Source organism: Triturus cristatus, chromosome 10 (assembly GCF_964204655.1).
Source record: "Triturus cristatus chromosome 10, aTriCri1.1, whole genome shotgun sequence".
NCBI lineage: Eukaryota > Metazoa > Chordata > Amphibia > Caudata > Salamandridae > Triturus > Triturus cristatus.
Genome location: NC_140593.1, coordinates 1,073,096,497 through 1,073,110,681, shown reverse-complemented (window position 1 = coordinate 1,073,110,681; position 14,185 = coordinate 1,073,096,497). Strand labels below are relative to the sequence as shown.

The 14,185-nt window shown below is 40.1% G+C and overlaps 1 protein-coding gene across 1 annotated transcript in view; it reads left to right on the top strand.

The window, feature by feature from the left end:
- The window catches only part of LOC146796583 (kinesin-like protein KIF19), a 1,608,680-nt gene that overhangs the window by 579,906 nt on the left and 1,014,589 nt on the right, over nucleotides 1–14,185 (top strand). The window contains exon 7 of the mRNA XM_085629222.1: nucleotides 170–295. Coding sequence (XP_085485348.1) covers nucleotides 170–295 — 126 coding nt within the window. The remainder of the gene's footprint in view (nucleotides 1–169; nucleotides 296–14,185) is intronic.

Sequence of the window (14,185 nt, the reverse complement as noted above, 5' to 3'; positions counted from 1 at the left end):
CGCTATGAGTTCTTGAATCAATATGATGTTTTTTCCTGTCATTCACTACTCCTCAAGGTATTACATGTTAGTGCCAATAGTAGTTCTAAGGCTCTCTCATGCATTGCTTCTGCAGACCCAGGTATTAGAGCTTAATCATTCTAACTACAGTGTTTTATCCAAAATTCAGATTTATAATGAGCTGATTCGTGACCTTTTGAACCCTTCATCTGGATATCTGGAGCTGAGAGAGGACTCTAGGGGAAACATACAAATTGCAGGCATTACAGAAGTCTCAACCAATAATGCCCAGAAGGTAAGACAGTTATAGTCCATGGTGGTCTCTTGGTGTTTGGTTTACAACAAAGTCAAATTTTGAAACAACACAAATTCTAGTGAACGTTAGACATCTGAAAAAATGAAAGAATTGCATCTCATGTTCCGCTGCAAATTTTGTGCATGCTTAAAAAACTCTTTCTTATGGTAGAAAAAAAGAAATATGTACATTCACAGTCTATTTACTGACATTTTCAGAGACAAATTGTTGGGCTACAGGCATTTTCATAGTGTGGTAATGCAAATATTAGGACAAATCGCTGATGAATTAACGATGAATTTTATTAATGATAACGACGATTAGGGTCAAATAGATGAAACTCTTGCCACAACGTTAATGCTTACATATGGTGCTAAAAAGATGCAATTGAGATTCCGTACTAATGCTTCAAATGTGCTGCTACTGCTAACACCTACAACCACTAAAACCACAGTGACCCCCAATCCCATCGTCCTAAAATTTCAAAACACAATGAGACAAACACCAGAGAAAAATGGATGATGATACAGGCATTCTACTTCTACGGAGACTAATATCGTTGTATCTTCCACCTGACCACCTACCTACCTGTTGCAGCTGCTACAATTAGGAAGAAGACAAAAGAGGAAAAGGACCACAGAGTGATACAACCAAAGTTGAGTCCCATTCCCTTGTTGTCAAGTCTTCTCCCTCAACCTCCAGTTCATTGTTGGCTGATCTAATGCTTGTTGTTCTGCACACAATCTTTGTGCTAACTCTGAATGCACAAGTGCTTTTGGCATTTGCTGTTTTCTGTGGCTCGGCGCAGTCTCCGTTGCATTTCTGCTATATTCACTGGTGTGCTGCTAATGATAATCTCCCCACTGTTTACCTTTAGTCACAATTATTTGACCTTTAGTCACAATTATTAAGGCTGGTGCTATTACTGTTTGTGGCAGGCACTCAGTTCTACATGCTGCTCAAACACTGTTCAGATGCCGGGGCAAACTGTATTCGCACCACACTATCTGATCCAAACAATCAACTCACTTTAACGCTGACATCCTTACTCAGCTTAGAGTCTTTCCTGGATGGTTTGAATGAGAAGTGTTGGGTCTGCGAGACTGCGCTGGCACTCCTCTCCACCCTCCCCAGCTTCCAGCAGCTGTCAGTGCTTTATATATTTCTTGTCTAGCTCATGGAACCAAAGTGCATTCACCCGCCTACCCTTTCTGTCTCTTCTGCCACAACTGGTTACACAGCCACTCACGTGCTGTAGCATTGTCACCACAGGTAGACAAGACTTCATTTGGGACTCCTTTCTGCTGCCTCCTCCATGTTTTGTATAGGGTGTGGGAACAGGTATGTATGCCACGTCAGTACTAATGAGTACGATGATCTGAACCCACCAACAGTAACTACTTGGTGTTAGCCTAGGCCACTGAGGCGCTGTCTTTCATGACCCTAATGTCACAGCTGACGAATGAGAGCCTCTATGAGAGTCCTGCAAGTCTTCCTACAATCACTCCGATTTAGTGCTTCCTGTCTGATAACCTAGTTTTTGATCAGCTTAGCCTCTTTTCAGTAAACTAAGGCCTGTGAGTGGCAGGAACAAGTAGCTAGCTTCCTATTATTAGGACTTTCCAAAGAATACTCACCAGTTCACGTGCAAAGTGAATGCTTGAATGCCATTTCCTACACATCTAGTGATCAGGCGTTCAGCTGGACAAAGGTTGATAGGTGGACTTGCAGCCTATAACGTCTAGTGGATCAGGCATGAGGTGCCCTTATCCATCACCAGGAAAGTGGTCAAAAAACATCTGATGCCTTTGATTCACCTGTTACCATGTCAGGATCTGACTAGAGTGATGAACAAATCTTTAACTATGTGACTTCATAAAGCCTGAAGCTCCTCTTTTTGAAGACCTACTTTCTAGTTCCCTTAGTTTCTTCTATGTGCATTAATGAGCTTCATACCCGGTGCACCTCTGAACCGCACATCATTTTTCATTAGCACGAAGTGGTCTGTCGACTCATTCCACTTTTGTACACAGGTTGTTGACTGTGTTTCAAGTGTGATAGTGTGGAGGGAGCACTTTCCAACATCATTGTCAGGAGGACGATACATTTTTACTTGAAAAGAAACGTGACTTTCCATTTCGTGACCTCTGGAGGCTTTGATGATGATTCAGCTGCGGCCAGGAACCCCAATTCCATATGGAATAAACCATATATTTTCAGATAACTAACATAATATTAGAACCCACAATATCGTGACAAAAAATATTGTGTCAAAAATATTGAATACAAAAAATTGTTTTCCTATACTTACAATAGTGAGTACACAAATATCGAAAACATATCATTTTACACTAATATAGTTAAAATACATACAAATATATTGATTTTAATATATATATTTTAAAATAGTGAATCTTAAATATTTTAATATGTAACCTTAATATAATATAAATTAAATAAATGTAGCTAACATTAAACACTTTATAAAATATATACTTGTATAAACACACATGATTGTGTAAATGTATACATACATATATATAAAGTAACACTATTATTAAAAACATATATTTGAAATTATATCACATATTTTGAAAACATGTTTAAGAGTACTGTTCTAAAAACATATATATATATATATATATATATATATCATCAAAATTTGGAGTTCCAAACGCGCTCTCGGAGACAAATAATCACCAGGGAAACGGGAGGTCACGTAGACACAGGTAGGTTTATTTACGTCATAAACCTGCTGCAACGCGTTTCACCCGCGAACGGGATTGTTCACACAGCGTGCTCAAAACAAATGCCACATTACATACTGTTTCGTAAAGACTTAGTTGTCATAGAAAGAGGACTTCGTGAATCACACTCATCGGTACACGTATCAACAAAAAGTAAGTTGCATACAGCGCCATGTTGGACTCTGATTGTACTGCTGGTCAGTATTGATTAATAAACATTAAATGCATTTGAGTCTAAGCAAATCATAACTTTACACAGTGGAAAATGGCATTCACAAAGGTAATGGAATAGCGTGACTAGATAAAGCGGTAAAGTTAGAAATGCTATTCTTGTGTAACTCGTAAGGAAAATGATAGACACAAACTCTTAGATTCTAGGTTGCGTAAATGCTCGTGAGGTTGTGTGTTGATTTGCCCTGTGTTCTGTGACAAATATAGCATTTCTCTCAATCTACATGTTACTCTTGCATCGGCACACTTGCATAATTGATTGGTCAGCCCCCCTTTATACACAAGGGTGTTTATATAATTGATACGTCCCGGGGGCATGCGTGCACATATGACGGTAAACTGATTCAATTATAGGCAGTCTCTTGCCACTATAGGGCGAACAGAACGTGATGTGTTTTTTACCACGAGGCTGTATAAAGTTTCATTTGTACAAAGCGAAAGAAACTGTGCTAGACTACATAGTGCCGCATTGGATCTCACACGGAAAATGTCACAGAACACAGGGCAAATCAACACACAACCTCACGAGCATTTACGCAACCTAGAATCTAACTTTCCACTGTGTAAAGTTATTATTTGCTTAGACTCAAATGCATTTAATGTTTATTAATCAATACTGACCAGCAGTACAATCAGAGTCCAACATGGCGCTGTATGCAACTTACTTTTTGTTGATACGTGTACCGATGAGTGTGATTCACGAAGTCCTCTTTCTATGACAACTAAGTCTTTACGAAACAGTATGTAATGTGGCATTTGTTTTGAGCACGCTGTGTGAACAAGCCCGTTCGTGGGTGAAACGCGTTGCAGCAGGTTTATGACGTAAATAAACCTACCTGTGTCTACGTGACCTCCCGTTTCCCTGGTGATTATTTGTCTCCGAGAGCGCGTTTGGAACTCCAAATTTTGATGATAGTATTGCCGGTTGTCTCCGCCGGTCCGCGCCACCCCTCCAAAAGGGGCTTGAACTTCAGAAGGAGTAACTTCGTGGAATTATATATATATATATATATATATATATATATATATATATATATATATATGCCACAAAATCCCAACAAAGGAGAGTCGACGCCGTGTCGTTCAGTTAATCTGCTTTATTGTCAGCTGTTAATGTCAGACGCGTTTCGCCTGCCCAGCAGGCTTGCGTCGACTCTCCTTTGTTGGGATTTTGTGGCATATTTGGACCGAGTTTCGGAGGTCCGTAACGCCGACGCGCCCTTCGTTCTGGAGGTGGTGGGTTTACCGAGGCACTAGTGGAGTTTATATATATATATATATATATATATATTGACGCTCTACTGTAGTTTTGACGACAGAAAGGACCAGCACTCTCATTGGTGTCAACCCACTCAAGGATTTATTCGGAGCAAAATAATTCACAGAAACAGACGCGTTTCAGCCGTAGCCTTCGTCAGTGTCAGCTTGCGTTTCTGAGGCGAATGTTCATAAAGATACGATACATCAAAACAAATAAAGGACTACCCCGTAATTCATGGGCGCCATATTTAAATGTGCAAAACAACCTTAATTCAATTCATTGTTGTTGTTAATCAATATCACATCTTAAATCATGATTCTCATACATTAATTAGAAATAAAATTGTGAAGCATATAATAATAACTTCTGGTCAATTAATAATTCCGGCTAAACATACCGGTGTTTATATTTGTTATACTGCCCTGGATGGGCTTATGTTGTTATGATGTTATCGTTTTTTATTCTCTCTAGGTGCCAAGGTGTTAGGTAATGCTGCATTCATTAATGGACATCTTAGAGGTGAGTTATCAACTCTTCACCAGCATTGAGCCCGTGAGGGTGCTTGGTCTGGAGTTCAATAATATATCTTGACTCCAGACGTCGCAGCCTTTTCTCCCTGTTTCCCCCTCTGACATCTTTGGGAACACAGTCTAGACAGAAGTACTTCAAAAGTGATCTGTTGCTGTTATGATAGCTGGCAAAGTGGCGGGCAACAGGATAGTTCTCGTCCTTGTTAGCAATCGCCCTTTGATGCTCGAGTACCCGCATTTTGACTGCATTGACAGTGCTGCCTACATAGCGATAGCCACATGGGCATTCTAGGCAGTATACCACGTATGGCGTGGTGCATGTCATAAATTTTGAAATTTTGTTACTGTGTTGGTAACCAGGTATTTGATAGCAGAGGACTTTTTTGCTTGAGCTACAGGCTTTACATTTCCCACATGGAAAAGAACCATGAAGGTTCTGTAAGCTACTATCCGAGATCTGTTTCGAGAAATGGCTTCGTACTAGCCTGTCTTTAATAGATCTTGCCTTTCTAAGTGTTATCTGTGGGTAATCCGTAAGTTCTTTCCCCGCTATGTTGTCAGATTTCAGGATTTTCCAGTTCCTATTGAGAATTATTCTCAATTTGTTTGCTGCTGATGAGTAACGAGTAATCAATCTCAAGTTAACCATTTCCTCTTCTGGTTTCCTAGCAGTTATTTCATTTAACAAAATTTGTCTTTCTTTGATGTCAGCCTTTTCTTTTGCCAATTGCAGTGTTTTTTGTGAGTAGCCTCTTACTTTGAATCGATTGATGCTATCACTAGCAGCTACTTCATAATCCACTTTTTGAGAGCTATTCCTTTTGATTCGGAGTAGCTCTCCATACGGGATGCTCTTTATAAGAGACCTTGGATGGCCGCTACGCCCATGCAGAACTGAGTTCCCTGCTGTTTTTTTACGGTATAGGGCCGTTTGGATCATGCCTTCATTAACAAAAACCCTTAGATCTAAGAAGTTCACTTCTTTTGAGCTTATGTCGCTGGTGAATTTTAGATTTAAATTATTAGTGTTGAGGGCGGAAATATATTGTTCAGCTGATGCAGATGACCCTCTCTAAATAATGAAGAGGTCATCAATATACCTCCGCCAACAGATTATTTTGTCAATCCACCCATTCTCATTATCGGACCAGGCCACCTGCTTCTCCCACCAGCCTACGAAAAGATTTGCGTAGCTGGGGGCGAAGCAGGTGCCCATCGCCGTGCCCTGTGTTTGCCGGTACTTCTGGTCTTGAAAGGTAAAAATGTTATTATTCAGACAGAAAGTGATGAATTCTAATAACATTTCACTATGTTCCAGATACTTTGCTGGTCGTAGTTTTAGGAAGTTTCTAACAGCTTCTAGGCCGTCTTGATGTCTAATGCTAGTATAGAGAATACTGATGTCTAACGTAATCATAATCAAATCCTCCTCCCAACCAATATCCTGAATTTGTTTCAAAAAATCTTTCGTGTCTCTAGTATAGGAGCTTAGTTGTTTAACAAATGGTGCCAGAAAATAGTCAATAAATTTAGACATGTTCTCCGTTAGTCCTCCAATCGATGACACAATAGGTCTCCCTGGTGGTCTAGAGGCATCTTTATGAATCTTTGGCAGGTGGTAGAAGGTAGGTAGTGTTGGATATTGATTCTGTAGGAACAGTATTTCTCCACTAGATAGGATTCCTCTGTCATGCCATTTCTTGATCAGGGTGGCATATTCTAGAATACTTTTCTTGTACTCTTCTTCTGTGGTGATCTCTATCCTCAAGTTGTCGTAAGGCCTCTTTATAATAATCGTCTCTGGATTGGAGGACAATATTGCCCCCTTTGTCCGATGGTTTTATTATAATGGTGTTATCTCGCTTCAGACTTTCTAAGGCTCTTCTTTGTTTGTATGTTAGGTTCCACTTTTTAAGTCCTTTCGATTTTTCTTCGTCCTTTCTCAGGACCCGTAGTTCCTTGATTACAGCCTCCGAAAAAATGTCTATTGCGTCAGTTGGTAATTGTGGGCAGAAACGCGAAGCTGGTTTGAAGGGACTCTTTTCTCCCACTTGTGTTATCCCCATTTCTGCAGCTCTCATGGTGTCATCCATTTGGATATCTGGTTGTGTACTGCCCTCATTGCTTAATTCCTCAAGAACCGCTAAAGTTTCCAAGTCTTGAATTGTAAATGGTTCCGGTTCATTAGCTCCCGTTTGATCGTCTCTGATATTCCTCATTGATTGGTCACCCAGAGTTCTCAATTTGAAGAACTTCAGCAGTTTGATCTTCCGAATAAACTTAAAAAGATCAATACGTGTTTGAGTGAATTCATAATTGTTTGTCGGGCAGAATGATAAACCAAGTTGCAATACCTTCTCTTCATCTGGTGTTAGTATTTTGGAAGATAAATTGACAATTGTTAGATTGTCCTCTATTGCTTGTTGGTCCGGCCTCTCCGTGATCTCGTAGGTCTTCCTCTTCCAGTGCTTCCTGCCGCCTCTCCTCTTGCTTCGTTTGCTTTTTGTGACTGATCCGGGGGTCTTCCTTTCCCCCCTCTCAGCCATGTCTGTCTGATGAGATTGAACTCCTCGTGAAAAGAAGGCTGATTTGTCTGCACGTTTATACTGCTCCCCTCCTCCTCAGATTGTTCTGCGCTGGTGATTTCTGATTCTGAGGTATCTTTGGTGACTGTTGCCTTCTGTTTTGATAATTTCAGATCTCTGCGTGGTATATCGTACCTCCTCGCGAAGGTTAATACCCTTCCTTGTTCATAATCACGGGTGTCTCTCTCAAATTTCTGTTGCTTTCTTGTTTGAATCTTTTGCTCGTATGCAGTTAGACGTTTCTTTATAGTATGTTTTTCTTCCTCGTGTTTGTCCACTTCTACAGTTTCAAGGATGCTGTTTTCAAGAAGCTCTATATCTTTAAGGGCTTTTTCCCGGTCTCTCCAGGCGAATTTGATTAGAATCTTAAGCATTCCATGCGAAGATTCCGCCGTATATTCCGCCCATTCGCTTAGAAGGTCAGGGTCCGGGTTTTCATACGCTGGAACAGTGTATATTCGTAAACCGCGTGGAACCCTCTTTACCTCAACATAGTTCTCCAAAGAGGTAGCTTCCCACCACTTTCTAATCTCCCTTTTGTGGAGTCTCTCTAATTGTTGGTACTTTGCTTTTATGCTAGTTTGAGCAGCATTCTCCGTTTGGTTGGCACCTTGTGTGTCCCCCCTGGGACGGGTTTTAAAAATTCTGGTCGCCGCCTCTCGACGTGCCGTTTCACTGTACATTTGTCCTTATCGTTTTGTGCACCCCCAACTCGCTCATGCCGTGATATACAAGCTGATAGTACTGGTGATAGTGATGGCTCCCTACCTCCGAGTCGTGTAGAGTACAGATGTCTCCGCTCAGTTTTCCACCGGTGGTAGGGCCAGCAGCTTGTTCTGGCGGTGCGGGTTCGTTTCCAAATTTTTCTTCGCTCCAAGTTCGCCGTTAGAAACCCGCACTCTCCAAGGAGCGGGTGCCCGGTCCAGTGGTGGCGAGCCGCTTACAAATTGACGCTCTACTGTAGTTTTGACGACAGAAAGGACCAGCACTCTCATTGGTGTCAACCCACTCAAGGATTTATTCGGTGCAAAATAATTCACAGAAACAGACGCGTTTCAGCCGTAGCCTTTGTCAGTGTCAGCTTGCGTTTCTGAGGCGAATGTTCATAAAGATACGATACATCAAAACAAAGAAAGGACTACCCCGTAATTCATGGGCGCCATATTTAAATGTGCAAAACAACCTTAATTCAATTAATTGTTGTTGTTAATCAATATCACATCTTAAATCATGATTCTCATACATTAATTAGAAATAAAATTGTGAAGCATATAATAATAACTTCTGGTCAATTAATAATATATGTATATATATTACCTACTGGCGGTCGCCAGTAGGTAGTTATAGTTAGGACCGTGTTTCCATAGGAAATCCGCAACATTCTATTTTGAATAACTTTGGCGCAGATTGACGAATCCTGGCGAAATTTTCAAAATAGGTGGGGCGCTCCGCTCCGCTCTTACCCTGAAAGTCTCGGGGGGATTCGTCAAGCGGGGGCTGAGAAAAAGGGGGGTCCCAAAATGTGTTTTCCCCATGCATTTTTCCATAGGACCTTTAGTCCAAGCTACAGCCCGAACGGCTGAACAGAATTACTTGAAATTTGGCAGAGAGGTAGTCCTCAGGTCAGGGATGTGCCTTTTGTAGGTCTGGTGTAAATGTGTTCAGTATTTGCTGAGAAAATAGCATTTAAATCAATATATATATCTATAGGCGCGCTCCGAGCGCGTACGGTAAGCTTACCGTACGCGCACGCTGCCGTGCGCCAGCTTAATTCTGATTGGTGGTTACATGACTGTAAACATTCGAATCGGTCGAAATCAGGAAGTGTTGGCCTCCATTTTGTGTGTCTCACACTGATAAACAAAGGAGGAGAACGTGGAAAGGGGGCAACGAAGAGAGTTGCAGACCCCCTAGCGTTTGTCAGGGGGTCCAAGAAGGTCATAAAAGTATGAAAAATACATTTAAATTTTTTTTTTTAAAATCGCGGGGTGCGCGTACGGTAAGCTTACCGTATGCGTACGGTAGAAAAAAAAAACAATAAAAAAAAAAGAAGAAAAAAACAAATTTAAGTGTTAAGATATTAGGGGGCTCTAAAAAGAGCCGTTGTGTTTATGAAGTGTTTTTTGGTACCTATAAGTAAGTACCGATGCAGAGTCTAAAGTTCAAGAGGAAGACTCTGTTGCCTTCATCAGTGAAATGTACACCGTCTCTTCTATAAATGCCTTGCATGTTGTAACGCAAGTTGTTGTGGTATATAGAACCCATACCATAGTCTCTGAGGAAAGCAGAAATAGATTTGTTGACGTGCTTTCTTGCTTTGTCAATCAGCGGACAAAATTGGTTGGACCAGTTCCACTTTTGCCTTTGGCATATGTTAGAATATACAAAGGCAGATTGAGGAAAAAGCGACATCAATTGCACAAAAGTGTCCTTAATAAGCATTTCCAGACCTACACCAGTTAAAGTGCCTAGGTCATTTCCACCACAGTGCACAATAAGAAGGTTAGACTGTGGGAGATGTTGAAAGGTTTTCACCAAAGGCAATAATTGGTGCCACTTTAACCCTCTCTGACCAATCCATTTAATGTCTACATTTGGCAAAGCAAGGTCTCTCACCATACCTCTGTTTTCTGCATACTTTTCACTCCAGAAGACATAGCTGTGACCTACAATCCTCACTGTGAACATCTTTCAAGGAGATCTGGATGCACTCAGAAGGTGTCTTTCAGTAGAATGGCAATATGAAATGAAAGACAGTTGGAAAATGGAGGCATACATATTTTTTTTAAATAAAAAGAACTCATTGGCTGATTCAAATCTTTTTACAGTAAAAAGTAGGCTGTATGTGTACATTTTTAGAAGCATGTTTTGTATTGGTTCAGCAAATTGTGTTCACACAGAAGATTAGTTTGGATTTGCTGTTAGGTTGGATAGGTGAAGCACTCTTGGTCTTTGGATTTGAAACATTGTGTGGTGAACTTCTGACCTCTCTCCTCACAGCAGTGTTCCATGAGCTGTTGCTATGGTAGCAGGCAGAAGTCAAGTTGGGGGAAGGGTACATTTGGAAAAGGGTTGAAGTTTTCAACCAATAGAAATGTATAATTTCATTTGAAAAAAAGTGGGAAGCACTGAGATTTGTAATTAACATGTATATGTGTGAAAAAAGAGAGGGAAACATTGCCATTTACTGGTTCTGCTCAGAGGAGAGAGGTGTACAGCTCTGATATTCTGACTCTGCTGTTTGAGTGCCACATTTCTTTCTCAACTAACTAATTTTAAAGGTGAGTTATGAGTTTGAGAGGGGATGTATGTGGTGATTTTTGATATAAATATTAGAATTGTGATTCTTCTTTAAAAGTTATGTTTTACATGTTGTGGTTTGGGAGATATTTAACTGTCTTTAACTAGTTAAATATTATGGAGTGTGTTTTTACCATAAGTTAAGGTGTACTGGTATCACTGAGGAATACTGTTTTGTGCCTAGAATCAACCCATGAGTCTGTGTGCACACAGGAATTGTTGTTAGAGATTTTAATAGTGATGGTCCGGTACAGTAAGAATGGCATTTGTAGGAAAGGGGCAGCTTTCTTTTTGTAAATATGATGGTTTCCATTCAGCATAAGTCAGTAAGACACAAATGGGAGGCAAATGCTAACACATTTGAAATTGATATCGCAGATTTTGCTTATAATCATGCAATTGCTGAGCTTGGTCATACATATACAAAACTGCAATTAAACCTTGACACACATGTACTTTTACATACATTACTACAATGTTTAAGCTGTTATGGATGCATGCATGAATATGTCTCTTGCAACTGAAAATACACAGTCTGCATAAGCAGACTGTTAGCACACACCCAGCAGTTTATCCTGTAGAATCATGCTGAGTATTCACAAGTGAGTGGTGTTTCAGGTAGCAGTGAGTAACGCTAATACATTCAACATCACTAAGGCTGATTTCTTTTGCTGGAGTGTAGTTAGTCACCAAGGTCACACATGTTCATGGTCTCAAAAAGCTGTTTGCACATGTGCTCTTTTCTGTTTCTGAAAACTGTAATGAAAATGTATCAGACTGTTAGAGTACTTAACACTTGCAGAAAAAAACAGTAGTAAGTGTGCTTTGAAATTGGCAAGCACATTTCATTTTCTGCCTAGAATCACAGCAAGAGTCTGTGAGCACACAGGAATTGTTGTCAGAGATGTATTTCATGTCACTCTGGGTCTTTTTGGATGTATCCATGCATATGACTCTTGTAACTGAAAATACACAGTCTGCATAAGCAGACTCTTAGCACACACACAGCAGTTTATCCTGTAGAATCATGCTTAGTATTCACAAGTGAGTGGTGTTTCAGATAGCAGTGAGTAATGCTAATACATTCAACATCACTAAGGCTGATTTCTTTTGCTGGAGTGTAGTCAGTCACCAAGGTCACACATGTTCATGGTCTCAAAAAGCTGTTTGCACATGTGCTGTTTTCTGTATCTGAAAACTGTAATGAAAATGTATGCGACTGTTAAGAGTACTTAACACTTGCAGGAAAAAACAGTAATAAGTGTGCTTTGAAATTGGCAAGCAAATTTCATTTTCTGCCTAGAATCACAGCATGAGTCTGTGAGCACACAGGAATTGTTGTCAGAGATGTATTTCGTGTCACTCTGGGTCTTTTTGGATGTATCCATGCATATGACTCTTGTAACTGAAAATACACAGTCTGCATAAGCAGACTCTTAGCACACACACAGCAGTTTATCCTGTAGAATCATGCTTAGTATTCACAAATGAGTGGTGTTTCAGGTAGCAGTGAGTAATGCTAATACATTCAACATCACTAAGGCTGATTTCTTTTGCTAGAGTGTAGTCAGTCACCAAGGTCACACATGTTCATGGTCTCAAAAAGCTGTTTGCACATGTGCTGTGTTCTGTATCTGAAAACTGTAATGAAAATGTATGCGACTGTTAGAGTACTTAACACTTGGAGGAAAAAACAGTAGTAAGTGTGCTTTGAAATTGGCAAGCAGATTTCATTTTCTGCCTAAAATCACAGAAAACAGTAGTAAGTGTGCTTTGAAATTGGCAAGCAAATTTCATTTTCTGCGTAAAATCACAGCATGAGTCTGTGAGCACAGAGGAATTGCTGTCAGAGATGTATTTCGTGTCTCTCTGGTTCTTTTTGGAAGTATCCATGCATATGTCTCTTGCAACTGAAAATACACAGTCTGCATAAGCAGACTGTTAGCACACACCCAGCAATTTATCCTGTAGAATCATGCTGAGTATTCACAAGTGAGTGGTGTTTCAGGTAGCAGTGAGTAACGCTAATACATTCAACATCACTAAGGCTGATTTCTTTTGCTGGAGTGTAGTTAGTCACCAAGGTCACACATGTTCATGGTCAAAAAAAGCTGTTTGCACATGTGCTCTTTTCTGTTTCTGAAAACTGTAATGAAAATGTATCAGACTGTTAGAGTACTTAACACACGCAGAAAAAAACAGTAGTAAGTGTGCTTGAAATTGGCAAGCAAATTTCATTTTCTGCCTAGAATCACAGCAAGAGTCTGTGAGCACACAGGAATTGTTGTCAGAGATGTATTTCGTGTCACTCTGGGTCTTTTTGGATGTATCCATGCATATGACTTTTGTAACTGAAAATACACAGTCTGCATAAGCAGACTCTTAGCACACACACAGCAGTTTATCCTGTAGAATCATGCTTAGTATTCACAAGTGAGTGGTGTTTCAGGTAGCAGTGAGTAATGCTAATACATTCAACATCACTAACGCTGATTTCTTTTGCTAGAGTGTAGTCAGTCACCAAGGTCACACATGTTCATGGTCTCAAAAAGCTGTTTGCACATGTGCTGTTTTCTGTATCTGAAAACTGTAATGAAAATGTATGCAACTGTTAGAGTACTTAACACTTGGAGGAAAAAACAGTAGTAAGTGTGCTTTGAAATTGGCAAGCAAATTTCATTTTCTGCCTAAAATCACAGAAAACAGTAGTAAGTGTGCTTTGAAATTGGCAAGCAAATTTCATTTTCTGCGTAAAATCACAGCATGAGTCTGTGAGCACAGAGGAATTGCTGTCAGAGATGTATTTCGTGTCTCTCTAGTTCTTTTTGGAAGTATCCATGCATATGTCTCTTGCAACTGAAAATACACAGTCTGCATAAGCAGACTGTTAGCACACACCCAGCAGTTTATCCTGTAGAATCATGCTGAGTATTCACAAGTGAGTGGTGTTTCAGGTAGCAGTGAGTAACGCTAATACATTCAACATCACTAAGGCTGATTTCTTTTGCTGGAGTGTAGTTAGTCACCAAGGTCACACATGTTCATGGTAAAAAAAAGCTGTTTGCACATGTGCTCTTTTCTGTTTCTGAAAACTGTAATGAAAATGTATCAGACTGTTAGAGTACTTAACACTTGCAGAAAAAAACAGTAGTAAGTGTGCTTTGAAATTGGCAAGCACATTTCATTTTCTGCCTAGAATCACAGCAAGAGTCTGTGAGCACACAGGAATTGTTGTC